General features: G+C 45.1%; 2 protein-coding genes across 3 annotated transcripts; both read left to right on the top strand.

Moving 5' to 3' along the window:
- Window positions 1–1,875: 1,875 nt before the first annotated feature.
- On the top strand, window positions 1,876–13,284 carry LOC310646148 (cytochrome P450 3A24-like; the record flags this gene model as incomplete). The annotated part of the gene is made up of 15 exons (XM_083372399.1): window positions 1,876–2,024; window positions 2,567–2,800; window positions 3,144–3,203; window positions 3,744–3,837; window positions 4,269–4,321; window positions 4,842–4,941; window positions 5,761–5,874; window positions 6,107–6,195; window positions 6,436–6,584; window positions 7,537–7,664; window positions 8,079–8,157; window positions 9,164–9,324; window positions 9,854–10,080; window positions 12,048–12,210; window positions 13,132–13,284. The coding sequence occupies 15 exons, from the start codon at window positions 1,876–1,878 to the stop codon at window positions 13,225–13,227; spliced, it is 1,896 nt and encodes a 631-aa protein (XP_083228525.1). The 3' UTR covers window positions 13,228–13,284.
- A 1,555-nt stretch (window positions 13,285–14,839) lies between these two features.
- LOC310646442 (cytochrome P450 3A29-like) lies at window positions 14,840–23,970 on the top strand. Of its 2 annotated transcripts, none has more exons than XM_083372900.1 (13): window positions 14,840–15,009; window positions 16,051–16,144; window positions 16,582–16,634; window positions 16,745–16,844; window positions 17,240–17,353; window positions 17,817–17,905; window positions 18,131–18,279; window positions 19,248–19,375; window positions 19,589–19,652; window positions 20,280–20,440; window positions 21,013–21,239; window positions 22,369–22,531; window positions 23,266–23,970. In XM_083372900.1, exons 1-13 carry the CDS (start codon window positions 14,936–14,938, stop codon window positions 23,359–23,361), a joined length of 1,512 nt encoding a protein of 503 aa, XP_083229026.1. In that variant the 5' UTR covers window positions 14,840–14,935; the 3' UTR covers window positions 23,362–23,970. The 2 variants fall into 2 exon arrangements, with proteins under 2 accessions (XP_083229026.1, XP_083229027.1); XM_083372901.1 differs by lacking the exon at window positions 14,840–15,009 and adding an exon at window positions 15,403–15,504.
- The last annotated feature ends 2,966 nt before the right edge of the window (window positions 23,971–26,936 follow it).

Here is a 26,936-nt window from a genome sequence, read left to right as displayed (position 1 = left end):
TTACTAGGAACCTGTTCCTACTCAATATAACTTTGACCCTCACTTTTGGATAGGTAATCAGGTCATCCATTTGCTTTTCAAAGATGAAGTTGGGATGCAGCCTTAGCTGGATTCAGTTCTGGCCTCCTTCAATAGTGAAAAGCTGCAAATATCTTTCTACTGGTCGTCTTTGGCCCAAATTATTGAAATGTCCCGCTCTCGGCTCATACCAAAGCTCTAAGGCACCCACGATGGTAATAGCAACAGACCTTAGACTTTACAGCCCTCTCTAAGTGGTTTACAGAGTCGGCCTGTTGTCCCCAACAATCTGGGTCCTCATTTTCCCAACTTTGGAAGGATTGGAAGGCTAAGTCAACCTTCAGCTGGTCAGGATCGAACTGCTGGCAGTGGGCAGAGACAGCCTGCAATACTGCATTCTAACCTCTATGCCACCACGGCTCATTGGTATTGGTAATAATCTTGGTATAACAATATTGGTAAAACGGGGACTTTTCTGTAACTGTAGTTCTCAATCCAGGCATTTCCATACAGTTTTTTTTTCCAGTGCACCTCTAACCATGGTCTAAAGGGAGCCTAAGATTATGAAAGCGCTCTCAACTCGACAGTGCATAATTCACAGCATCTTCCCTGGTGGAATCGCCCTGGCAGTTAGTAAAAGGGGTCTGGAATCTTTGACTGAGGAGTTTTTAATGACGAGGGGATCCAGAGTGGCCAAGGCTGGCTGCCGGCCATCAAAAATTCAGAGAAAAAAGGCAAGAAGAGAAATCAATCAATCATTCTTTGGTTATGAATGGCTGTTCAGTATTCTTTCTCATCCCCAGCAAATCCGTAGGAAATTGTGTGGAAGATCCATCACTGCAGAACAGATTGTCCAAAATAGATCATCCCAACTGTCTAATTTGCGTAATTTATAAAGGGTGCAGAATATTGATTGAGCTACATATTTTTATTATTATTTTTTTCCTATTGAGCCTCGGGAATGAACACCCATGGCGATAAGAAGGCTGTTTTGGTGTCTACGGAACAAAAAATAAGCTAATGCAGCCTTCTTCTTCTTCTTCTTCTTCTTCTTCTTCTTCTTCTTCTTCTTCTTCTTCTTCTTCTTCTTCTTCTTCTTCTTCTTCTTCTTCTTCTTCCTCTTCTTCTTCTTCTTCTTCTTCTTCTTCTTCTTCTTCTTCTTCTTCTTCTTTTTCTCCTCCTCCTCCTCCTCCTTCTCTTCTTCTTCTTCTTCTTCTTCTTCTTCTTCTTCTTCTTCTTCTTCTTCTTCTTCTTCTTCTTCTTCTTCTTCTTCGTGCGCGAGATTCCTAGAAATGTTGAGTAAAAACAAAGAGGCCCTCTTGTTCAAAATTTCTTACACTGTCACAGAAATGCGAAGATTAAAAAAAAAACAGGCGTCATTTGGATACCTTGCAAGTATCTGACATGTTCTTTTTAAAATAGTCGTTGCATTGGAACTTACGATTAAAAAGTTAAAAAGTAATACAAACTGAAGTGAATAAATGAATGAACAATAAAAAGGAAACGTGAAGAAGAGGGAAAAATACAAAGAAAAATCAAAAAGAAAAGAAAGAAAAAAAAGAAATGCTGTATGTAAGTGGACAGACAGTGCCCAAGGAGAATGACCCCAATCAGTGGAGGAAGGGATCATCCTAAACCAGGATATAGCTGGCTGAGGAATTCTGGGAGCTGAAGTCCACAAGTCTTAAAGTGGCCAAGGTCGCAGACCCCTGTCCCAAACCACCCGAGGAGATCCCCCTCCCTCTGCTTCACAAGCTGCTTCCCACCAAGCCAGATGTTGGGAACTCCAGCAGTGGGGAAGGCGCAAAACGTGGGAAACTCTGCTACAAGCACAGGCAACCGGAATCTAGCTCCTAGATGGAAGACCTGACTCTCCAGCAGCCACGTTGGGAGAGTGAAACTGGGCCGGGAGAAACATCTGGGACCTTCCAGGATGAGAAGAGAAGCACAAGCACCAAGGGCTGCATTGCTCAGATGGGGTGCAAAGGAGCGGGGCACCTGCTTGGGTGCAAGGAGATCCCAGGAAGGGGGGAAAGACCTGAGGCCTCCCTCAAGCTTGGGGCTAACGGAGTCCAAACGTGCCTGAGCTGGTGGTCAAACAAGACAGCAGATGAAATAGGAGGAGAATGAAAAGGAATGTAAGGAGAAACTTCCTGACAGTCAGAACAATTAACCATGCTTTGCCACCAGAAGCTGTGAATGCTCCAACACTGGAGGTTTTTAAGAAGAGACTGGACAGCCATTTGCCTGAAATGGTATAAGGTTTCCTGCCTGAGCAGGGGGTTGGACTAGATGACCTCCAAGGTCCCTTCCAACTTTATTATTATTATTATAATGATGGTGGAGGAGAAGGTGGAGGAGAAGGAGGGGAAGGAGAAGGAAAAGGTGGAGGGGAAGGACAAGGTGGAAGACGAGGTGAAAGAGAAGGGACAAGAGCGACCCTCTCCAGCTTTTAGGACTACGTATCCCAGGGCTGGCCGGACATTCCCGGGCTTGTAGTCCTAACTTGGAGCGGCCTCAGATGGACTTGGCTCCTTCCCGAGGACAGTTACATAACGTTGGCAAACAACCCCCACAAGCCCGGAGAACGAACTTTCCACCCTGATCCGACACCCGAACTAGAGCTAGTAAGTCGCTGCAGCTATAGAAACCCCGGGAACTTGCAGAAGCCACCGAGCTCGTCCCGGGGGTCCGCAGAAGCGCTGGCCATGGGCGACCCGGTCCTGGGCTGGGCGCTGGGAACCTGGGCGCTGCTCCTGCTGCTCCTGGCCCTGGGGCTGCTGTAGGTGGGGGCTGACCGAGGCCCGGGGGGGGGTTGGAGGGGGAAACGGGGGGGAAGCCCCTCCCGAAGTTGTAGGGTGAGATTGGGGCTTTGGGTGGCGGAAAAGCGGGAGGTGGAGCCGGTTATTGGGTCGAAGTTCTGTGAACTTGTGACTTGACTTCATTTTACTTGTTTTTCCCCCTGTTAAAACTTTTCTTCTTTTATCTCCTCTCCTATTCTCTCTTCCCCTTTCCTTTCTTCTCCTCTTGTCTTCTTTTATCTCCTCTGTTCTTCTCTCTTCTCCGTTCCTCTCTTCTCTTCTCCATGCTTCGCTCCGCTTCTCTCCCCTCACTTCTTCTTCCTGACATTGTCCCGTTGCTCTGCTCCAAGCGACTTTGAGCTGCTACGTGGAAGAGAACTGGAGGTGAAAAACCACAGGAATTAACACTGCGGTGGTGGTGGCACAATCCAAGCGGATCCGCCCTTTCGATGGCTATCAATGCCATTCTCATTATGTCAACCTTAGTAGCAAGACTAGAGCAGGAAATCAACTACGCCAGAAGGCTAGATTTACTTTTAGGGAGTTTGTTATAGTAACAGGTCATTGTCTTATTGTGCTGCACAGCCGCCGCCTCCTCCTCTCCTCCTCCTTCTCCTCCTCCTCCTCCCCCTACTCCTCCTCCTCCTCCTCCTTCTTATTCAGCAGTGAATTAGGGAGTGTCTGCTTGAGCAACTTCCTTTCTCCTTTTTCTGGACTTAAAAAAAGTTTCATCCCCTTTTACCTGGGAAAGCGCTTCTGCGCACCTTGGTCAAAGTCATCTTCCCCATTCTCTGCATCTAGGACATCTTTGCTGTCCTGCCAAGGTGGGGTTGATGGACCTTCTGACCTTCTTCACCTGCCAAGCCTTCTTTCTTTGGAACCCAGTGACATTATCCTGCTGATATTCTTTCTTTTTTTCCCCAGTTATGGGATCTGGCCGTATAATTTCTTCAAGAAATTGGGAATTCCTGGCCCAAGACCGCTGCCTTTTATTGGAAGTTTCCACGAATATCGGCACGTGAGTGTGTTGTCCTGCTTCACATCCCAGTAACCTGTAGACAAACCCAATGGTGAAAAGGGAGTGTGTTCTCCCCCCACCTCCCAAGGGGGACCTTGTGACTTGTGTCACCTCTTCTTGGCCTCCTCAGAAGAAGAGCCGAGAGAATAAAGGCTACTGGAGTACAGGTAGCCCTCAGCTAATGACCCTTCTTTGCAGTCATAAGTTGAGGACTACCACTACAGCCATCTGACTTTCTTTGCACTTCTGTTAGAATCTCTTGGTCTTCATTCTGAAACTATTGTCCCTGTGTCGGTCTAACCATATCATCCATAGGGATTCAAGGCTTACTAGTTGAAGGGCCTTTAATGGCTGTTTATACTCTTCCACTCTCTGTTGAAGAAAGGATTGCACTGCCTTGTTTTCACTCGCGTCCCTCTTTAATTTGACAGGGTATTCTGCAGTTTGACCAGATATGCTTTGAGAGATATGGCAAACTCTGGGGGTGAGTCATCTGTCAGAATGTCACCTTTATAAGGGAAGGTGCATTTAATCGGTCTGCATGATATAATTTACTTTTGCTGTCCGAGCAGAGCTATAGCTTGGACAGCCTCTCTGTAATTACTGAGATTCTCGTCCTTATTTCCTCCCCTCCTCAAACCCTTAAAGGGTAGACAATTGTGTAGAATCACATTTGCAACACACACATCCCTTTTGATAGCAATAAAGGAGAACATCCGTAGCTCAGGGTTAAAATGAGGGGTCCTTGGTGCTCTCTGAGCTTGCTTGTTTTCTTGCAGATGTTTCATGACCCAAACTAGGTAACTTCATCTAGTACTACAAGAAAACAACCCCGCTCAGAGAGTACCAAAGACCTCCCCCACCATCCCTTTTGAGCTGAAAACTAGAATTCAGGACAATGTTCTCTACTTGACTGTCTGCTCAGCTGGAAAATAGGAAGCCTTGATCCTGTCTCTCTATAAAGATAAACCCTACATTTCAAAACATCTTTTTTTGAGAATCAGACTGTTTGAAGGCCGGAAACCTGTGATGGCCATTCTGGATCCCGCCCTCATTAAAACCGTCCTGGTCAAAGAATTCTATACTTATTTCACCAATCGCCGGGTAGGTATCCAAACATGAGGCTGGTAGAACTTCACCAGGGCTGAGAAACAGAAGCCCAGCAAGGGAACTTGGAAGAGAAAGTCTAGTGTTGTGGTTTAGGGGGTGGGCTGGCAATGGGGAGACCTGGGTCCGAGGTCTCCCTCGATCCTGGAAGCCTCCCAAGGGCCAATCACTCTTTCTCAACCCAAAGTCATGAAGTTGTTGTGAAAGAGATTGGAGGTGGAACAATGTATGTGCCATCTTGAATTCCAGAACAGCAGTAGATATCTGGCTATCAATTAGATAGACAAATTATGGAGAAGATTAGATAGATGATAGATAGATAGATAGATAGATAGATAGATAGATAGATAGATAGATAGATAATAGACAGACAGACAGATAGTAGATAGATAGATAGATAGATAGATAGATAGATAGATAGATAGATAGATGATATATATATAGATGATAGATAGATAGATAGATAGATAGATAGATAGATAGATAGATAGATAGATAGATAGATAGATAGATACAGATAGACTGATATGATAGAGTAGATAGATAGATAGATAGATAGATAGATAGATAGATAGATAGATGGATAGATAGATAGATAGATACAGATAGACTGATATGATAGAGATGATAGATAGATAGATAGATAGATAGATAGATAGATAGATAGATAGATAGATAGATAGATAGATAGATAGATAGGAGACATGAGAGAGATGACATACTTAGCTAATAGAAGAGCAAATTGAAAGGAAAGGATTGAGAAGAACAGCATGAAACTTTTCTGCTTTCATTTTCTTTATATTTCCCATGATTCAGGATTTTGCTTTGAATGGCGATCTGGACGCAGCCTTATTCTTCGTTGTCAATGAACAGTGGAAGAGGATTCGTAATGCCTGGTCTCCCAGTTTCACCAGTGGGAGGCTGAAGGAGGTAAGCGATGTGGGTTGGATGCCTTTCAGACTTCTCAGCGATTCGTGCCCGCCATTAAACATCATCAGTGGTTGTTTCTAAGCATGAGAAGATTCACACAGAAGAAAGTAACCCAGGTTGAAGTTGCTTCACACCGAGTGGTTTGCCGATGGCTATCTGAACCATCTTGTTGGTTTCAGTATATAAATGGTCAAAGTGTCTACTGCATGTCATACCTTGGTCTTCCTCTCAGATGCTGCCCATCATCAACCATTATAATGAAATCTTGGTAAAGAACCTTCAGAAGAAAGTGGAGGATGATGAAGTGATAGATATGAAGCTGTAAGTAGTATCTATGAGAATTTGGTGGAGAGTTTCCCTTTTCTAGCAGAAATTTACAACAGGAGAGTTCATAACCCAAGCATATAAAAATGATGTTGGACCTGAGGGTTTGTAATTTCCATAATACGTGAAATCTCTCGTGCAACTATTAAAGGATTCCTGAAATGACCAATTGAATATATCAGGAGGTTGCTTCTAGTGGTCGAACCTCCACGCTATGCTTCTCCTTCTCCCCTCCAGGATCTTTTCAGCCTACAGTTTGGATGTGGTAAGCAGCACTTCATTCGGTGTCAATGTTGACTCCCTCAACCATCCCAATGATCCTGTTGTTGTGAACGTCAAGAAGTTACTCAAATTTAGCTTCCTCGATCCTATTTTAATCTTAACAGGTAAGATATCTTTGTAGGCCCCAGAGGTGGACATCTCTGCTCTACATCTTGGTTGCTTGCTGGAAAGGCACTCATTCTAGGCTGCACTTCATTCTTGATTCCAATGATATCTGAGTAAAATTCCTGTCTTTTCCGCATGTCTTGCACTTTTCATCTTTCCATAAAAATTAGTTGAGAGGAGAAAAGAAAAATCAGGCTGAGTGTTTCATGGCTGAGAAAAGATTGTTTTGCCACTAATTGTTCAGCACCTGAGATCCTTCACTAGAACTTTAGACCTTCTTTCCCTAAACTAGCATTACCCGAGGTCTTCATTGGCTATCATCCCAACCTGTGTTGGTTGGTAAATAATGGGAAAAGTACGGTAGAAGAAAACTTTTGCAATAGCTATTCAAGCTTTAGCTTTATTAAATTTCTAGTTTAATGAAGAGGAGGCTAGGGGTGACACGACAGCAGTCTTCCACTATCTCAGGGGCTGCCACAAAGAAGAGGGAGTCAAGTTATTCTCCAAAGCACCTGAAAGCAGGACAAGAAGCAACGGATGGAAACTAATCAAAGAGAGAAACAACCTGGAACTAAGGAGAAATTTCTTGACATGGAGAACAATTAACCAGAAGTGGGTGTTCCATCGTTGGAGGCTTTTAAGAAGAAATTGGACAGCCATTTGTCTGGAATGGTATAGGGTTTCCTGCCTAAGCAAGGGGTTGGACTAGATTAGAAGGCCTTCAAGGTCCCTCCCAACTCTATCATCATCATTGTTGTTGTTGTTGTTGTTTTACTCAATCAATTTTAGGCTGCCTCGATCAGTATTGCAACTCTCTCACAATAGACCTGCAACTTTGCTAGAGTCTTTCTCCTAAAACAAGCTAATGGGAGCTTGCTGCTGTGTCTTTCTCACTGTGTTGCAGCAGGCAAATGACCTGGTTTTTTTCCCCCTCCCCCACCCTTCCCCCAGTTCTTTTCCCATTCCTTACTCCAGTGCTGGAAAAGCTCAACTTTAGTATGTTTCCCAAGTCTTCGATGAACTTCCTCTCTGATGTCTTCAAAAAAATCAAAGCTGATCGACAAAAGGAGAATCGCACGGTCAGTCTAGACTATTTCTCTCATTCTTGCTCTTGTTCTGTGGCCCTGGGAAGCTGGATTTTATGGCTGTCCGTGCATGTTACAGAACTGCCCAGTGAGTTTCAAACACCTTCTAATAACGGAGAATATTTGTAGCTCAGGGTGGACAAGTGGGATCCTTGGTTCTCTCTGAACTTGGTGGTTGTCTTGCAGACCTTTCATGACCCAACAAGGTAACATCATCAGTACTATGATGATGGAACCTCACTCCCGTCTAGCCCTGATGAAGTTACCTAGTTTGGGTGGGCAATGAAACATCTGCAAGAAAAACAAGCACCTCAAATACCTTTGAAGTCTACAATGGGCCATCAAAGCCACCAGTGTTAGTTGTATCTCCTTAATGACAGTTTTTCATTTCTTTGCCTGCCATTTCAGAAGCGGGTTGATTTTCTGCAGCTCATGGTGGACTCTCAAGCTGCAGCCAACACCTCCGGGGAGGCAAATTCAGAGAAAGGTAAAGTTACAGATCTCGCTTTTGGAAAAAAAAAACAACACACGCACAATGTTGCTTGGGGCATATTGATGTGCATGGATGAACTCAAAATAAATATTAGCAAATTATGCAGAAGCCACAAGGCACTGGGAGAAAGGATGAATGAAATATGTTGTAGGTCGGATGCTATGCACAAAGGCCAGCTTTACTGAAATGGGATCAGAATGTTGATTACAGAGAAGGCTGCGCCTGAAAGATAACGAGATAGGAGACAATAGATGGACGAGACACCTACATCATCCCTTCGAGTGATTATCACCTTGAATTTGCAGCTTACCTGTCTACGTTAGGTCACCACGATGCAGAAGGAGTGCAACTTTAACTTCAAACCTCTTTTAAGTTCTCTTGCTCTTCACACATGCCTCCTAGAACAGAGTCCCAAGGAGATTAAAAAATGCTTCTCTTTTAAATTGGTCACCCTTCCAATATAACATTAAACTATAACTAATCTTGTCTACGGTTTATTAACCTTAGCATCAGTTTCAAACTTTGATATTTTTTTTCCTGGCAAAATATAGTTTCCTTTAGCCAAAGTGAGTTTGAAAGGAAAGATAGAAGACAAAGAGAGGATTCCAAAGACTTTGTTTTAAGTTTAATGTTGATTAAAATTACATCTTTATCTGCTCTTCCTACACTGTGTTAATATTCAAACTCTCACACAATTTGATAGATGTGTTCATTTGATCAAACTAGTGTTTGGCATTTTAGTTTTCCCTGCAGCTGCAAATACAGCTGCTGACATTCTTCGTATGATGAGAGAGAGAGAGAAATCTGTTTAAAACCGTTGATCAAATCAGATCCCTGGGATAATTGTGTTACCCTGAAAGCCACAAGTCAATTTCAGATATTTGCTAGTATGTATCTGTGTGTGTGTGTGTGTGTGTGTGTGTGTGTGTGTGTGGTGTAATAGTGAATGTTGAGCTGATGATCACCATCTTTTTCTGTGTTTTCTTTTCTCATCTGACAGCTATAACAGACAAAGAGATTTTGGTCCAGTCAATTATTTTTATTTTTGGTGGCTATAACACCATCGGTATCACACTCAGCTTCATATCTTATTGTCTGGCCACCTATCCTGATGTTCAAGAGAAATTGTATCAAGAGATCAATGAAATGTTTCCCAATCAGGTAAGAATTCTTTGTGTCTTATACATCTATGTTTTCTGAGAATGGATAGTTTTAGGAGCTGTGCCACCAGGCCCACACCTACAGACTTCAAGCTAACAACTTTATTATGTTCTGTCTATAATACAGGAATCTCCCCAGGCTGGCAACCAACTCCTGGGAACAATTAGACAAGGCTCCAAGGAACTTAGAGAGTGAAGTCGGTCCTAGCCCTTTTGTGGTTGCGCAGAGATGCCAAGCTGATACCTTGCTTGATCCTTCCTCTCTGTCAGGCTGGGTGCTTCCCAACAGTAGCAGATGTAGAAGAGCAAAACCAGACTCTTGTTCTGACAGGACAGAGCTTCTTTTCCTTACTGCAAAGATTACAAAACTGAAATGTAAACCTTGAGGAGGTGGGAGATAGCTGGCATTTTATGATTCCTGTCGTGCGAGAACATTTTCTTTAGGATTCTAGTTCTGACCCTCTACTTCTATATCACTTCTCGTACACCAGAATGTTATTTATGTGGTTTTGTTTTGACCTTTTATGCAGGCCCCTCCCACTTATGAGGCCATCCAACGTATGGAATATCTAGATATGGTGGTGAATGAAACATTACGTCTTTACCCTCCGGCGGAACGTCTTGATAGAGTTTGCAAAAAGACAGTGGAAATCCATGGAGTGACCATCCCAGAAGGGACCGTGGTTATGATTCCTGCCTATGTCCTACATCGGGTCCCAGAATATTGGCCTGAGCCCGAGGAATTCAGACCTGAAAGGTATGTTGTGAGGAACACCGTTCTTCTGAAAGTAGTGAATAAGGGACACAGCACCGTGAAGGCATCAGGGAGCAAAGTGTTGGTTGTAACATCTCAAATGAGAGGTGGATCCTTCTTTAACATCACACAGGGCTTTTTTTATGATAGGCATCCATAAACTTTGGTTGGAACTTAATTAACTCCATGGGAGAAAATGATAGCTAAGCTGAAAGTAGCAGATGAGACAATGGCTTGGCTTAATGTTCCAACAACTGAACGAAAAGCTGTAGGGCAACTGGCACCGAGCCACACTGATAAGAGTAGAAGAGTAATGGTATATGAAGGAAATTAAATTTAATCTCCCATCCTATTAATTAGAAAAGAACAGGGCTGGGTGGACCAAAATATGAGAAATAGGGTCTGTTGACTTACATTGTGGCTGTCACTAACTGGGTATCATAGCAGATTCAAGGATTCTTGGGCATAACTCCTCGACAAATCCAAAATTAATTAAGCAGGACTTACCAAAGACTAAGAATTCAGGAAGGACCATGTCAATCTTGAACTCTGGCATCCTCAACGAAAGAGGATCAGGTGGTAGAAAATATCACTTCTGGACCCCATAAATACCACCACATTCAGTGGTCAAATGATCTGATGTGACAAGGCAAGGATAGGTTGTCTAGATTTAACTCTGCTGGAACTAGAACATGCCCTTGATAATGGTCATGGGGAATAAGAGCCTTGGTGGAGCAGTGGGCTAATGCCTCCTTAAGTAACACCAGCTGCCTGCAATTAGTCCAGGTTCGAGTCCCACCAGGCTCAAGGTTGACTCAGCCTTCCATCCTTCCGAGGTAGGTAAAATGAGGACCCAGATTGTTGGGGGCAATAAGCTGACTTTGTAATAATGCCGCTTGGGGTGTGTGTGAAAGCCCTAATAAGCAGGCATATACATAGAATGAAGGCTACTGCTAAGCTTGTAAGCCGCCCTGAGTCTTCAGAGAAGGGCAGGATATAAATGGAATTAAAATAAAAAATAAATAAATAAATATGGTCAACACTCTTTAGGATGGAAAATCTCCAGACACACGAAATATGTGTATGGATATACTTGATGCTCTCCTGTCCTGCTTGTGAATTTTGTAGCAGCACTCCTGGACTAAGGATTGAATCAGGATAGCATTCCTAAATTTTTCAGAAGTCTTGGGGCCACAACTCCAGAACTTCCCATCATCGTAACCTAGTTCTAGAGATTGTCCCACAGTAGTTGGAGGGTATCAGTTTGAGGAAGGCGAGCATTGTCAACGTGGTATTCAGCAAAGGTCAGCAGTTAATCTCAACATTCATTGACAATGACCCCGAAATAGTATGTTTTAACTATATTACCATCCACCGGTGGCGTAGCATTGTTGGAAGTAGAGTGTCTACACCAGAGATATGTCTACACAAGTAAATGGTGGACAGTACATGCCACTATAAAACTAAAGATGACTAACAGTTCTTAGAAGATTGTTTTTCTGACTTACAGTCTGTTGCAACGAATTTTAGGGCACTCCTTTAGTTCAGCCTTAGGTTTCAGGCTCCAAAAAAGCAAAGAAAAGTGCAGAGAGTTACCTCTAAGAGGTTCTCTTGTAGACAGAATCTTGCCAAAATACAGCAATTGCTTACATCATTAAAGATATACTCTGAGACTTTCTGCGGAGGGGACGTCTTAATTCTCTTTCTGCCAGCCCAACAATCTAAACGTTGCTGTCTCCTGGCCCTCCGAAATGCTGCCCCTCCCTTCTGGGAATCCAGACCACATTCCACTACATCAAATCAGCCATTGAACCACACTGATTTCTCTTCATAAATGTTTATCTTTCTTCATTGGTCTCAGTCCAACTTAGCTAGAGGTGCAAAGATGTTTCTTGATTACAGAACTGAAGCACAGGCCGTTGGGGACAGAAACTTTGCTCAGCCATGATTTTTCTCTGATTTGCAAATAGGTTTAGCAAAGAGAACAAAGAGAGCCGAGACCCGTATGTCTTCCTCCCTTTTGGAGCGGGTCCCAGGAACTGTATCGCTATGCGTTTCGCCCTCCTGGTGGTGAAAATGGGTCTGGTGGTTGCGCTGCAAAAATTCCGCTTCCAAACTTGCAAAGAGACACCGGTGAGTCATATGAATGAATGTGAATGAATGAACCTTTATTGTCAAAGCACAACCATCTATACATTGAGATTGGCTGAGCCTCCCTTTGTGCCCCCACCCCCAACTCACAGTGACACAAACCCTCCATCTTATTACACCATGTGAGCTAATTGCACAACACACCGGCCTCGCAAGTCAATCATGCATAAAGTTTATAAAATTATTTCCCGTTCAAAAGCCTAACAGCCCATGGATAAAAGCTGTTCTTCAGCCTGTTGGTGCGGCTGGCTATACTCCTATATCTCCTACCCTACAGGCGTTAATGCAACAGGTCTGTAGTCATTCAGGCACTCAACTGCAGTTTTCCTTGGGACTGGGACAATGTCATTTTTTACAGGGGAACAACTTGTGTCAGAAGCAGGCTTCTGCTCGTTCACAAAAAAGCTCACTCAACCGAATTCCGATCTCACATATATGTCTCGTTCAAAGACACAAAGAGGTGATGAACGTGAAAGGAAGATCTCTTTGGAAAGACAGGGTCATCTTTTTGGGATGAGAACTTAGTCCACTCTGTGTGTGTGTGTGTGTGTGTGTGTGTGTGTGTGTGATTCTGCCATGAATAGCATGGATGGAGAGCCAACTTGTTAACTACATTTCAATTGTCATCACTCCACGTGGTTATGCTTCTATGTCTACTGATAGTAGAGTCCTGTTTGGTGTTCACAACAGTGTGAAGCTCCAGACACTCCCTGTGCCCTTTCTTAGTTACAACACAGACAGTGGGGAAAGACATTTGAGTTGAACAAAATACTACAGAGGCCTTGTGTAGACAGGTAAAACATTACTCTTGGTAGTCATCTCAGGCCTCCTTTGAAGAATCGCCTCTATTTAATTGCATCTCTGTGATGTTTCTCTCTCCCTTTCTTTTGGTTAATGGGGAAGATCCCTCTGGAGCTGGACAACAAAGGGTTTGTGCAACCAAAGGACCCCATCAAGTTGAAATTGCTGCCCAGAACTGTTGTAGAACATGAAGAATAGAAGGTCTGGAGGCTGGAAAGAGGCCATGGTGTCTCTCTCTCTCTCTCTCTCCTTCCTCCCTCCCTCCCTCCCTCCCTCCCTCCCTTCCTTCCTTCCTTCCTTCCTTCCTTCATTCCTGTTCTGCCTTCATGTCACATACTTTGTAACCTTTCATTGGGTGAAATGCTGCATGAGCCTTGGTGGCGCAGTGGGCTAATGCTTCCTTAAGTAACACCAGCTGCCTGCCATTAGTGCAGGTTCGAGTCCCACCAGGCTCAAGGTTGACTCAGCCTTCCATCCTTCCGAGGTAGGTAAAATGAGGACCCAGATTGTTGGGGGCAATTAAGCTGACTTTGTAATAATGCCACTTGGGGTGTGTGTGAAAGCCCTAATAAGCAGGCATATACATAGAATGAAGGCTATTGCTAAGCTTGTAAGCCGCCCTGAGTCTTCGGAGAAGGGCTGGATATAAATGGAATTAAAATAAATAAATAAATAAATAAACAGCAGCACTCTAAATCAGTGGAGTTAAATGCCTGTTTAGACATTTCCTCATGCGATTTTCAAGGAATGTTGGATGCGCCAGCTAATCTTGGGATCCTTCCAGTCTTCACTTTAAAAACAAATAATAATAATAATAATAAACCTGCTTAGGAAACACACACATCACATCAGTTGATTCTTGAGTGACTGATGGGGTAGAAAGGTAATTAAATAAACAGATTTTTTATGAGGAGCCGCTCTGCCCAGAGAGAGGAAAAGTAGGGGACACCTGATGGTCATAGAGATGTCGGAATAAAAATATGCGTAAAAGTAAAGGTAAAGGTTCCCCCGCACATGCGTGCTAGTCGTTTCCAACTCTAAGGGCCGGTGCTCATCTCTGCCGCCGTTTGTCCGAGGACGTCTCCATGGTCATGTGGCCGGCATGACTAGACGCCAAAGGTGCACGGAACGCTGTTACCTGGTTGTCCCAAAGCATCGCTGGCTGAGGATTTCTGGGAGCTGAAGTCCACAAGTCTTAAAGTGGCCAAGGTCGCAGACCCCTGTCCCAAACCACCCTTCCGAGGAGATCCCCCTCCCTCTGCTTCGCAAGCTGCTTCCCACCAAGCCAGATGTTGGGAACTCCAGCAGTGGGGAAGGCGCAAAGCGTGGGAAACTCTGCTACAAGCACAGGCAACCGGAATCTAGCTCCTAGATGGAAGACCTGACTCTCCAGCAGCCACGTCATCGGGAGAGTGAAACTGGGCCGGGAGAAACATCTGGGACCTTCCGGGATGAGAAGAGAAGCACAAGCACGGAGGGCTGCATTGCTCAGATGGGGTGCAAAGGAGGGGGGCACCTGCTTGGGTGCAAGGAGATCCCAGGAAGGGGGGAAAGACCTGAGGCCTCCCTCAAGCTTGGGGCTAACGGAGTCCAAACGTGCCTGAGCCACTCCCTGCCCTTCGCAATCCCCTTCAGCACCACAACTGGACAGCTCACACAGCCTCTTTTCTGAAACCAGCTGCTTCCCATCAAGACAGCTCCCGGCTGTTCGAAGCTCCAGCAGCGGGGAAGTTGCAAAATATGGGAAACTACGCGTAGCCCTGGGCTGGGCTTGCAGTCCTAGCTGGGAGTGGCCCCGGGAGGCCGGCCCGTGGAGGAGTCCCGGGCTTGGCTTCTTTCCTAGGACGGTTATAAAACCCCGGGAGCTTCCAGCCGCCGAAGAGAAGCCGCCGGAGAAGCGCTGGCCATGGGCGACCCGGTCCTGGGCTGGGCGCTGGGAAGCTGGGCGCTGCTCCTGCTGCTCCTGGCCCTGGGGCTGCTGTAGGTGGGGGCTGCCCGAGGCCGGGGGGGGGTTGGAGGGGGAAACGGGGGGGGAAGCCCCTCCCGGAGTTGCAGGGCGAGATTGGGGCTTTGGGTGGCGGAAAAGCGGGAGGTGGAGCCGGTTATTGGGTCGAAGTTCTGTGAACTTGTGACTTGACTTCATTTTAGTTTCTTTTTCCCCCTGTTAAAACTTTTCTTCTTTTATCTCCTCTCCTGTTCTCTCTTCCCCTTTCCTTTCTTCTCCTCTTCTTCTGCTGTCACCGCCTCGCCTCACCTCTTTTCTCTTCTCCTCTCTTCTCCTTTCTTTTCTTCTCCTCTGCTCTCCTCCCCTCCCCTCCCCTCCTTTCTCTTATCTTGCCTTGCCTTCTGCCTTCTGCCCTCTTCTCTCTGCTTGGCTCTCCTCTCTTCTTCCTTCTGACTTGCTCTACTCCGAGAGACGTTGAGCTGTGTGGAAAAGGATAGGAGGTGAAAATCCGCATGACCTGTGGTACCCGGGTACATCGAGATTCACCCTGTGGGGCTCATTAATAGCTATCAATGCCATTCTCACTGTGTCAGCCCTAGAGGCAAGGCTAGATCAGGAAATCAACTGCGCCGGAAGGCTAGATTTACTTTTATGGAGTTTGTTATAATAACAGGTCATTGTCTTATTGTGCTGCACAGCCTCCTCCTCCTCCTCCCCCTCCCCCTCCCCCTCCTCCTCCTCCTCCCCCTCCCCCTCCCCCTTCACCCTCCTCCTCCTCCTCCTCCTCCTCCCCCTCCTCCTCCTTCTTATTCAGCAGTGAATTAGGGAGTGTCTGCTTGAGCAACTTCCTTTCTCCTTTTTCTGGACTTAAAAAAAAGTTTCATCCCCTTTTACCTGGGAAAGCGCTTCTGCACACCTTGGTCAAAGTCATCTTCCCCATTCTCTGCATCTAGGACATCTTTGCTGTCCTCCCAAGTTGGGGCTGATGGACCTTCTGATCTTCTCGACCTGCCAAGCCTTCTTTCTTTGGAACCCAGTGACATTATCCTGCTGATATTCTTTCTTTTTTCTTTCAGTTATGGGATCTGGCCACTTAATTTCTTTAAGAAGTTGGGAATTCCTGGCCCAAGACCCCTGCCTTTTATCGGAACTTTCCATGGATATCGGCATGTGAGTGTGTTGTCCTGTTTCACATCCTAGTTGCTTGTAGACAAATCCAAGGAGTTTGGAAGAAAAAGAGTCTTTTCTTTCTGTTTCTTTCCTAAGGGAGATATTGGGACTTGTGTCACCTCTTCTTGGCCTCCTCAGAAGAAGAGCTGAAAGAATAAAGGCTACTAGTACAGGTAGTCCTCAGCTTATGACCCTTCTTTGCAGTCGTAAGTTGAGGACTACCACTACAGCCATCTGACTTTCTTTGCACTTCTGTTAGAATCTCTTGGTCTTCATTCTGAAACTATTGTCCCTGTGTCGGTCTAACCATTTCATCCATAGGGATTCAAGGCTTACTAGTTGAAGGGCTTTTAATGGCTATTTGTACTCTTCCACTCTCTGTTGAAGAAAAGATTGCACTGCCTTGTGTTCACTCGCGTCCCTCTTTAATTTGACAGGGTGTTCTGCAGTTTGACCAGATATGCTTTGAGAGATACGGCAAACTCTGGGGGTGAGTCACCTGTCAGAATGTCACCTTCATAAGGGAAGTCTTGATCCCGTCTCTTTATAAAGGTAAACCCTACATTTCAAAACATTTTATTTATTTCTTTTGGCAATCAGAATATTTGATGGACGGCAACCTGTGATGGCCATTCTGGACCCCGCCCTCATTAAAACCATCCTGGTCAAAGAATTCTATACTTATTTCACCAATCGCCGGGTAGGTATCCAAATGCGAAGCTGGTAGACCAGGGCTGAGAAACAGAAGCCCAGCAAGGGAACTTGGAAGAACAAGTCTAGTGTTATGGTTTAGGGGGTGGGCTGGCAATGGGGAGACTTGGGTCCATGGTCTCCCTCAATCCTGGAAGTCTCCCAAGTGACTTTGGGCCAGTCAACCCAAACTCATGCAGTTGTGAAAGAGATTGGAGGTGGAACAATGTATATGCCATCCTGAATTCCAGAACAGTAGTAGATATCTGGCTAGCTATTAGATAAACAGTCAAAAGATAAACAGATGATAGAGAAGATGCGATGGACAGACAGACAGATGATAGACAGACATAGGATAGAATAGACATTTCTGTTTTTATTTTCTTTATATTTCACATTATTCAGGACTTTGGTTTGAATGGAAATCTGGACACAGCCTTAACGATTGTTGTTGATGAACAGTGGAAGAGGATTCGTAGTGCCTTGTCTCCCACTTTCACCAGTGGGAGGCTGAAGGAGGTAAGAGGTGAAGGTTGCCAGTCCTGGATGCATTTCAGCCTTCTCAACAATTCTTGCAACTCAGCCTGCTATTAATCATTGTCTGTGGTTGATTTTAAGGGAGCCCTTCTTTATTTATTAGCATAGATGAAGCCTCCATGTACAAGATTAGCCTAGGCTTTCTTCCAGCTTTAGAATGATGGAGCTTTGGAAGTTCTCTCTACGAAAAAAGAGCTGATTCTGCTCATCTTCATAACTCTTACCTGAATTTTATAACATTTGTATGCCCTTATGATCCACCAGCCTCAGTGAATGGTATCTAGTTTAATATCTTGACATGCACAATGCTTACAGCAAATGAAGAAATAGCTATCAAGTCAGCAAGCTATGACATTTCAGATTATTATAATAAGGCAACTTGCCGGTTTCATTCTATAAATGTTTAAAAGGTCTTCAGCATCTGGTACATTGGTCTTCCTTTCAGATGCTGCCCATCATCAACCATTATAATGAAATCTTGGTGCAGAACCTTCAGAAGAAAGTGGAGAATGATGAGGTGATAGATATGAAGCTGTAAGTAATATCTGAGGGACTGGGTAAGGAGCATCCGTTTTCTAACAAAAATTTACAAAAGGAAAGTTTATAACTCAAAGATATCAAAATGGATTCACGTTTTCCATAACACATGAAATCCCTTGTGCAAGTATTAAGGGTTCCATGAGATCATCTATTGAATGTATTATGAGGTGGCTTCTAATAGCTGAACCTCCACGCTATGCTTCTCCTCCTTCCCTCCAGGATCTTTTCAGCCTACAGTTTGGATGTGGTAACCAGCACTTCATTCGGGGTCGATATTGACTCCCTCAACCATCCCGACGATCCTATTGTTGTGCACATGAAGAAGTTCCTCAAAATTAGCTTCTTCGACCCTGTTTTAATCTTAACTGGTAAGATATCTTTGTAGGCCACAGAGGTGGACATCTCTGCTCTGCATCTTGGTTGCTTGCTGGAAAGGCATTCCTTATGGGCTGCACTTCATTCTTGACATCTGATATCTTAGTAAAATTCCCATGTTCCCTCCCATAACTTCCACTTTCCTTTTTTATCTTTCTTTAAGCATTAGTTGAGGGATGCAGTGGCTCAGTGGGTTAGGACGCTGAGCTTGTCGATCAGAAGGTCGGCAGTTTGGTGGGTCGAATCCCGAATGCCGTGTAACAGAGTGAGCGCCTGTTACTTGTCCCAGCTTCTTCCAACCTAGCAGTTCGAAAGCACGTAAAAATGCAAGTAGAAAAATAGGGACCCCTACGGTGGGAAGGTAACAGCGTTCCGTGCGCCTTTGGAATCTAGTCATGCCGGCCACATGACCACGGAGACGTCCTCGGACAAACGCTGGCTCTTCGGCTTTGAAACGGAGATGAGCACCAGCTCCTAGAGTCGGAAACAACTAGCAAACTACCTTTACCTTTAAGCATTAGTTGAAAAGAGGAGAAAGAAAAGTCAGCTGATCAGTATCTGAGAATCGTGATTAGAACTTTAGAACTTCTTTCCATAAACTTTAGAACTTCTTTCCAAGGTCTTCACTGGCTAATATCCCAAGTCTATGTTAGTTGTTAATAATAGGGCCAGTAATTTAGGAGTCTGTTGGGTAGAAGAAAGCTATTGTAGTAGCTGCTCAAGCTGGTGATTTTATTAAACATCATTTGTTTATTTACTGACTCAATCACTTTTAGTCTGCCTCAATCACAGTTGTAATCTTCTCATGAAATCATTGTTGTAACTACAATTTTGCTAGAATCGACTCCTCAAAGCAATTGGGGACCTCTCACTGGGTGTTTTTTTTTCTTGGTCTGTTGCAGCTTGGTTGTGTTCACACAAATGATGTGTTTGCTTTTTCCCACCCCCACCCCTCCCCCAGTCCTTTTCCCATTCCTACTTCCAGTGATGAACCACCTCAACCTGACTATATTCCCCAAGTCTTCAGTAGATTACTTCTTTGACGTCTTCAAAAAAATCAAAGCGGATCGACAAAAGAAGAATCACACGGTCAGTCTAGACTATTTGTCTCATGGTCGCTCTTGTTTTGCAGCCCTTGTGACCTGGATTTTGTGTTCTTGGTGTGTGTCTGTGTGTGCCAGGCAGGTTTCAGATCTGCCACTTGAGTTTTAAACACCTTCTAAGTCTACAATGGGCACTTGGAGCCATCAATGCTAGTTGTATCTCCTTAATGACCGTTTTGGGGTCTTTCTGTCATTCCAGAACCGGGTTGATTTTCTTCGCCTCATGATGGATGCTCAAGCTGGGGAGGCAAATTCAGAGAAAGGTAAAATTACAGATCTCGCGTTTGAAATAAAAATAAGTTTTATAGGGCTTATTGACAGTGTCAGCTTCAAAATTCACCTGCTTTCTGCAAAATATAGTTAACATTAGCTGAAGTATCCAAAAGATGCTTTTTCATGAGAGGAGAGGAGAGGAGAGGAGAGGAGAGGAGAGGAGAGGAGAGGAGAGGAGAGGAGAGGAGAGGGAGGGAGGGAGAGAGAGAGAGAGAGAGGAGAGAGAGAGAGAGAGAGAAAGAGAGAGCAAGAGAGAGAAAGAGAGAGCAAGAGAGAGAGAGAAAGAGAGAGAGAGAGAAAGAGAAAGAGAGAAAGAAAGAGAGAAAGAGAGAGAGAAAGAGAGCGAGAGCGAGAGAGAGAAAGAGAGAGAGTGAGAGAGAAAGAGAGAGAGAGAGAAAGAGAGAAAGAGAGAGAAAGAGAGAGAGAGCAAGAGAGAGAGAGCAAGAGAGAGAGAGAAAGAGAGAAAGAGAGAGAAAGAGAGAGAGAGAGCAAGAGAGAGAGAGAGAGAGAGAGAGAGAGAGAGAGAGAGAGAGAGAGAACACGTGTGGTGTAACATTAAATGTTGTGCTGATGATCACCAGCTTCTTCTGTGCTTTCTTTCTTTTCTCATCTGATAGCTTTAACAGACAAAGAGATTTTGGCCCAGTCTATTATTTTTATTTTTGGTGGCTATGAGACCACAGGAACCTCCCTCAGCTTCATGTCTTATTGTCTGGCCATGCACCCCGATGTTCAAGAGAAATTGTACCAAGAGATCAATGAAACTTTTCCCAATCAGGTAGGACTCTTTTGGGCTCTATGGATATCTTGGTTGAGAATGGATCATGTCAGGAGCTGCCAGGCATGAATGACCAGACCCACACATGCAGAGTTCACAGAAGCAGAATTCGAGCTACTTTATTATGTTCTGCCTGTAGCACAGGAATCTCCCCAGTCTGGCAGCCAACTCCTGGGAATAATTAGATAAAGCTCAAGAAACAAAAGTGGGATCAGCCCTGGTTCCTTTGTGATGCACGCTGACTCCAGACTAGCTCCTCCCTTGATCCCTCCTCCAGGCCAGGTTGGGTGCTTCCCAAGAGTAGAGATGTTTTCACCTAGAAGAACAAAACCAGTGTCTTCTTGTAACAGGACAGGATTTCCTGAGGAGGTGGGAGATGGCCAGTTTTCCAGGATTCCTTTCCACAAGAATATATATACACATACACACATACACATACATACATACACATACATACATACATACACACACACACATATATATTCCAGTTTTGATCCCTTGCTTGCAGATCACTTCTTATATACTAGAATGCCATATTATTTTATTTTGTCTTGTTCTGGCTGTTTGTGCAGGCCCCTCCCACCTATGAGGCTGTCCAACAAATGGAATATCTAGATATGGTGGTGAATGAAACTTTTCGTCTTTACCCTCCCGGGACACGAATTGAGAGAGTTTGCAAAAAGACAGTGGAAATCCATGGAGTGACCATCCCAGAAGGGACCGTGGTTATGATTCCTGCCTATGTCTTACATCGGGTCCCAGAATATTGGACTGAGCCCGAGGAATTTAGACCTGAAAGGTATGTTGTGAGTAACACCGTTCTTCTGAAAGTAGTGAATAAGAGACACAGCACCGTGAAGGCATCAGGGAGCAAAGTGTTGGTTGTAACATCTCAAATGAGAGGTGGATCCTTCTTTGACATCAACAATGTCACACAGGGCTTTCTTTATGATCGGCATCCATAAACTTTGGCTGGAACTTAATTAATTCCAGTGGAGAAAATGATAGCTACGCTGACTGTAACAGCTGAGCCAATGGCTTGGCTTAATATTCCAACAACGGAACGAAAAGCTGTAGGGCAACTGGCATCGAGCCACACTGATAAGAGTAGAAGAGTAATGGTATATGAAGGAAATTATATTTAATCTTCTATCTCAGAAGATAGTTAGAAAAGATTTGAACAGGGCTGGGTGGGCCAAAATATGAGAAATAGGGCCTGTTGACTTACATTGTAGCTGTCACTAATTGGGTATCATAGTAGCATCAAGGATTCTTGGGCATAACTCCTCAACAAGCCCAAATTAATTAAGCAGAAACTACTTCTAAACACTTCTCTTTATTGCTCCTCACCTGTAGACAGAATCTTGCCAGACTAAAGCAACTGCCTATATCATTAAAAATATACTTCTCAGAGGCAGAGTATCAGGACATACATTAAGATTTGGTTCAGAAGATGTATTCCTGAAGTTTACACACAAGAATCTAGTTCAACACTAAATTGGCAGGAGATAAGGGTCAACGCAGATTGTGGGGTGGAACTTAGGCTGTGGGGACATGATGAATCCAGGATAATCACCACCACTACCCCAGCCATGAGCACTCTTCTCCTAAAATACTCTGAGGATTGCTAGAGAAAGGCCGTCTTAAGTTCTCTTCCTGCAACTGAACCATCTAAACTTCACTTTCTCTGGAATGTCCTCTGGAATGCAGCCCCTCCCTTCTGGGAATCCAGACTACATTCCACTACACCAGATCAGCCACCGGACCACAATCATCTCTCTCCACAAACTATCTTTCTTTATGGGTCTCGGTCCAGTTCATCCGGCAGGGAAGAAACGAAGGTGTGTCTTAGTTACAGGACTGAAGTGCAGACTATTGGGAACAGTAGCTTCATTCAGCTGGGTTATTGGTTTCTGATTTGCAAATAGGTTTAGTAAAGAGAACAAAGAGAGCCGAGATCCGTACATCTTCCTTCCTTTTGGAGCGGGTCCCAGGAACTGCATCGCTATGCGTTTCGCCCTCTTGGTGCTGAAAATGGGTCTGGTGGTTGCGTTGCAAAGATTTCGCTTCCAAATCTGCAAAGAGACACCGGTGAGTCCTATTTACCACTTGGGTTAGAAAGTGCTTCTTGCTCATTTGCTGAAGAGTTCACTCAACTGAACTCTTCACCTCTCACATATGTATCTTGTTCAAAGACACAAGGAGTTGATGAATGTGAAAGGAAGATACCTGTGGAAAGAGAGGGTCATTTTCGGGGAGTGAGAAGCCCAGTCCATCCCATGTTTGTATGTGTGTGTGAGAGAGAGAGGGAGGGAGGGAGGGAGGGAAGGAGGGAGGGAGGGAGGGAGGGAGATTCTCCAAGGAGGAGGTTTTGCTTCTACGCCTACTTTTTTATTTATTTTTATTTTAATTCCATTTATATCCTGCCCTTCTCCGAAGACTCAGGGCGGCTTACAAGCTTAGCAGTAGCCTTCATTCTGTGTATATGCCTGCTTATTAGGGCTTTCACACACACACCCCAAGAGGCATTATTACAAAGTCAGCTTAATTGCCCCCAACAATCTGGGTCCTCATTTTACCTACCTCTTGTTTGGTGCTCACAGCAGAGTGAACTCTCTCTGTGCCTTCGTCAGTTGCAACCCAGTTGCAACCCAGACAGTGGGGGGAAAGTGTTTTGAGTTGAACAAAATAAAACCGAGGCATTGTGTAGGCAAAGGAAAAGGCCTGTATGTAAAACAGGTAGTCACCTTGTTCGTTGAATGGCCTCTATTTAATTCCGTCTCTGTGATGTTTTCTTTCTCCCTTTCTTTTGCTTAATGGGGAAGATCCCCTTGGAACTGGACTTCAAAGGGTTTATGCAACCAAAGAAGCCCATCAAGTTGAAGTTGGTGCCCAGAACTGTTGTGGAACATGAGGAATAGAAGATCTGGAGGCTGCAAAGAGGCTGTTGTTGTGTCTCTCTCCTTCCTTCCTTCCTTCCTTCCTTCCTTCCTTCCTTCCTTCCTTCCTCCATCCATCCATCCATCTAGACCTCTGCTGGGGTTACTGGAAATCCTGCTCAGAATCCAACCCTTTCCTTCTTTCCTTCCTTCCTCCCTCCCTCCATCCATCCATCCGCTGGGGTTACTGGAAATCCTGCTCAGAATCTAACCCCTTCCTTCTTTCCTTCCTTCCTTCCTTCCTTCCTTCCTTCCTTCCTTCCTTCCTTCCTCCCTCCCTCCATCCATCCATCCGCTGGGGTTACTGGAAATCCTGCTCAGAATCTAACCCCTTCCTTCCTTCCTTCCTTCCTCCCTTCCTCCCTCCCTCCCTCCCTCCCTCCTTCCCCTCGTCCCTCCCTCAATCCCTCCATTTCCCTCCCTTCCTTCCTGTTGTGCCTTCATGTCACATAATAACAGCAAACTGAATCTATAGAATTAAATGCTTGTTTTAGACATTTCCTCACCCCGGTTTTCAAGGAAGGTTGGATGCGCCAGTTAATCTTGGGATCCCTCCAGTCTTCACTCAAAAAAAAAACCCCAATAATAAACTTTCTTAATTAATACACACATTTATTATTTATTTGTTTGTGGTCACAGACCAAAGTACAAGTACAAGAAAAGAAAAACATGGAGAAAGTAAAATCATAGGACAATTGGGACACCAGAAGCCTTGGCTGAGGGGAATTACAACGTTCTCCTCTAATAGTTACAGCTCTTAAACATTTTTTAGAGACCTGAGAAGTGATGTATGAGGAGCCATCCCCTAGACCAGTGTTTTTCAACCTTTTTTGGGCAAAGGCACACTTGTTTCATGAAAAAAATCACGAGGCACTCCACCATTAGAAAATGTTAAAAAAATTAACTCTGTGCCTATATTGACTATATATAAAGTAATTTTCTTGAATAGGAATCAAATAAACACAAAGAAAGTATTTTATAATTACTTTTCAATTTTTCCCACGGCACACCAGGCAACATCTCGCGGCACACTAGTGTGCCGCGGAACAGTGGTTGAAAAACACTGCCCTAGACAATATAAGACCAAATTACTAGCATTGGGACCAGAGGGGTCTATTTTAAGGAGAGACAGTAATTTAGTTCTGCCTGCATTATACATAGGGCAGTATAGAAAAACATGCTCCACAGATAATACACACATCACTTGACGCCACAAGCATTCAAGGGACCACTGCAATTTTCTGAGTTCTTCTCTAAGCTTCGCTCTTCTTCCACCAAAGGAAGTTCCTCAAGCATCTCCCTGTGGACCGCCTCAGGCTTCCTTGACTGCTGGGGTAGAAAGGGGATTAAATAAACAGAGGTTTCATGGAGAGCCGCTCTGCCCAGAGAGAGGAAAAGCAGGGGACACATATTGGTCACGAAAAGATTTCACAATAAAAGCATGCTAGCATCCGGCCTCAACACAGTTTTTGAATAATACAATCATTGCAGACTGTACCCGGGGGAAATCCCTGAGGTTTTCAGCAGCTTTAATCTCACCAGGAAATGTTGGATATTAAACTTTGGATTTTCTACATATCAATTGGATGTTCTCCACCAAGCCATTTCTCAAGAGCTGGAATAATGCTCACCATAAAAGACGACCTCATTCCATTACGCAACGCCTTCTGTGTGTCAATCAGAGGATGTAATAAGGTTAGGGGGAGGGAAACATTTTTGCTCGGTGGGTTAGGACGCTGAGCGTGTCGATCAGAAGGTCGGCAGTTTGGCGGGTCGAATCCCGAGTGCCGCGTAACAGAGTGAGCGCCTGTTACTCGTCCCAGCTTCTGCCAACCTAGCAGTTCGAAAGCACGTCAAAATGCAAGTAGAAAAATAGGGACCGCTACGGTGGGAAGGTAACGGCGTTCCGTGCGCCTTTGGCGTCTTGTCATTCCGGCCACATGACCACGGAGACGTCCTCGGACAAGCGCTGGCTCTTCGGCTTTGAAACGGAGATGAGCACCGGTCCCTAGAGTCGGAAACGACTAGCACGCGTGTGCGGGGGAAGCTTTACCTTTACTTTTTTTAAGAGGAAGAACCTGGCATACTGGTTGAAGTGGTCTAAGATTGCCCTGTTCACCACCCTGAGTCCTTCGGGAGAAGGGCGGTATACAAATTAAATTAAATAAAAATAAATAAAATAAATAAGATATGGTTAGGTCCTTGGTGCTCTCTGAACTTGCTGCTTGGTCCCAAAAAGAAAGTCCCGTTGCCTCTTGAAAAAGCATCTTTGGGTCTTACCAGGAATCTGTTCCTACTCAATCCAGTTCTGACCATCACTTTAGGATAGGTAATCAGGATAACTCAAGTTCGGTAGGGTGACAGGTTGCTTTTTTAATAATAATAATCAAAGATGGTTAGGATGCAGCCGAGAGCCGAGAGCCGAGGCACCTCAGGATAGGATCCACGTTGGGAGAGCGAAACTGCGCAAGGAGAGCTGCGTTGCCCAGACAGGGTGCAAAGGGAGGGGGGTTTCCTGCTTGGCTGCAAGGGGGTCTCAGAAAGGGGGAAAGACCCCACTCCTCTCTCTGCTCGGTGCCAAGAGAGGCCAAATGTGCCTGGGCTGCTGGCCAACAGAACACCAGCAAAAGGAGAAGTTCCCATCTACCTAGGAATCCTGCCTGGTTGAGCCTCAGTCCCTAAAAGAACGGGACAACGCCAGAAAAAGAAAGGAGAAAGAGAAGGAGTAATGGAGAAGGAATGGTGACAGAGGAGAAGGTGGAGGAGGTGGAGGAGGAATAGGAGACAGGAAGAGTAGGAGAAGGAGAAGGGATGGTGATAGAGGAGAAGGAGAAGAAGGAGAAGGAGGAGGAGGAGAAGGAGGAGGAGAAGGAGACAGGAAGAGGAGGAAGAGGAGGAGGAGAAGGAATAATGGAGAAGGAGGAGAAGGAATGGTGATAGAGGAGGAGGAGGAGGAGGAGGTGGAGGAGGAATAGGAGACAGGAAGAGTAGGAGAAGGAGAAGGGATGGTGATAGAGGAGGAGGAGGAGGAGGAGGAGAAGGAGGAGGAGAAGGAGACAGGAAGAGTAGGAAGAGGAGGAGGAGAAGGAATAATGGAGAAGGAGGAGAAGGAATGGTGATAGAGGAGGAGGAGGAGGAGGTGGAGGAGGAATAGGAGACAGGAAGAGTAGGAGAAGGAGAAGGGATGGTGATAGAGGAGGAGGAGGAGGAGGAGGAGAAGGAGGAGGAGAAGGAGACAGGAAGAGTAGGAGAAGGAGGAGGAGAAGGAATAGTGGAGAAGGAGGAGAAGGAATGGTGATAGAGGAGGAGGAGGAGACAGGAAGAGTAGGAGGAAGGAGAAGGAAGATAGTGAAGGAGAAGAGAAGAAAGAATGGTGGAGAAGGAGAAGGAGCGACCCTCTCCAGTTGTCAGGACTACATAGCCCTGGGCTGGGCGGACATTCCAGGGCTTGCAGTCCTAGCGGGAAGTGGCCCCGGGAGGCCGGCCCGAGGAGGAGTCCCGGCCTTGGCTCCTTTCCCAGGACGGCTGTAAAACCCCGGGAGCTTCCAGCCGCCGAA

The sequence above is a fragment of the Vipera ursinii genome, assembly GCF_947247035.1.
Source record: "Vipera ursinii genome assembly, chromosome: 13".
In the NCBI taxonomy this organism is placed as follows: domain Eukaryota; kingdom Metazoa; phylum Chordata; class Lepidosauria; order Squamata; family Viperidae; genus Vipera; species Vipera ursinii.
Note: the sequence above shows the minus strand (reverse complement) of the source record. Positions and strands in the feature narration are given on the sequence as shown.

Bases quoted from the DNA above. Each gene is read 5' to 3' on its own strand.
- LOC310646442 (XM_083372900.1), top strand. From the start codon at position 14,936: ATGGGCGACCCGGTCCTGGGCTGGGCGCTGGGAAGCTGGGCGCTGCTC. The intron at 16,635-16,744 runs GTGAGTCACCTG...TTTGGCAATCAG, and splicing joins AGATACGGCAAACTCTGGGG to AATATTTGATGGACGGCAAC. The intron at 19,376-19,588 runs GTCAGTCTAGAC...CTGTCATTCCAG, and splicing joins GACAAAAGAAGAATCACACG to AACCGGGTTGATTTTCTTCG.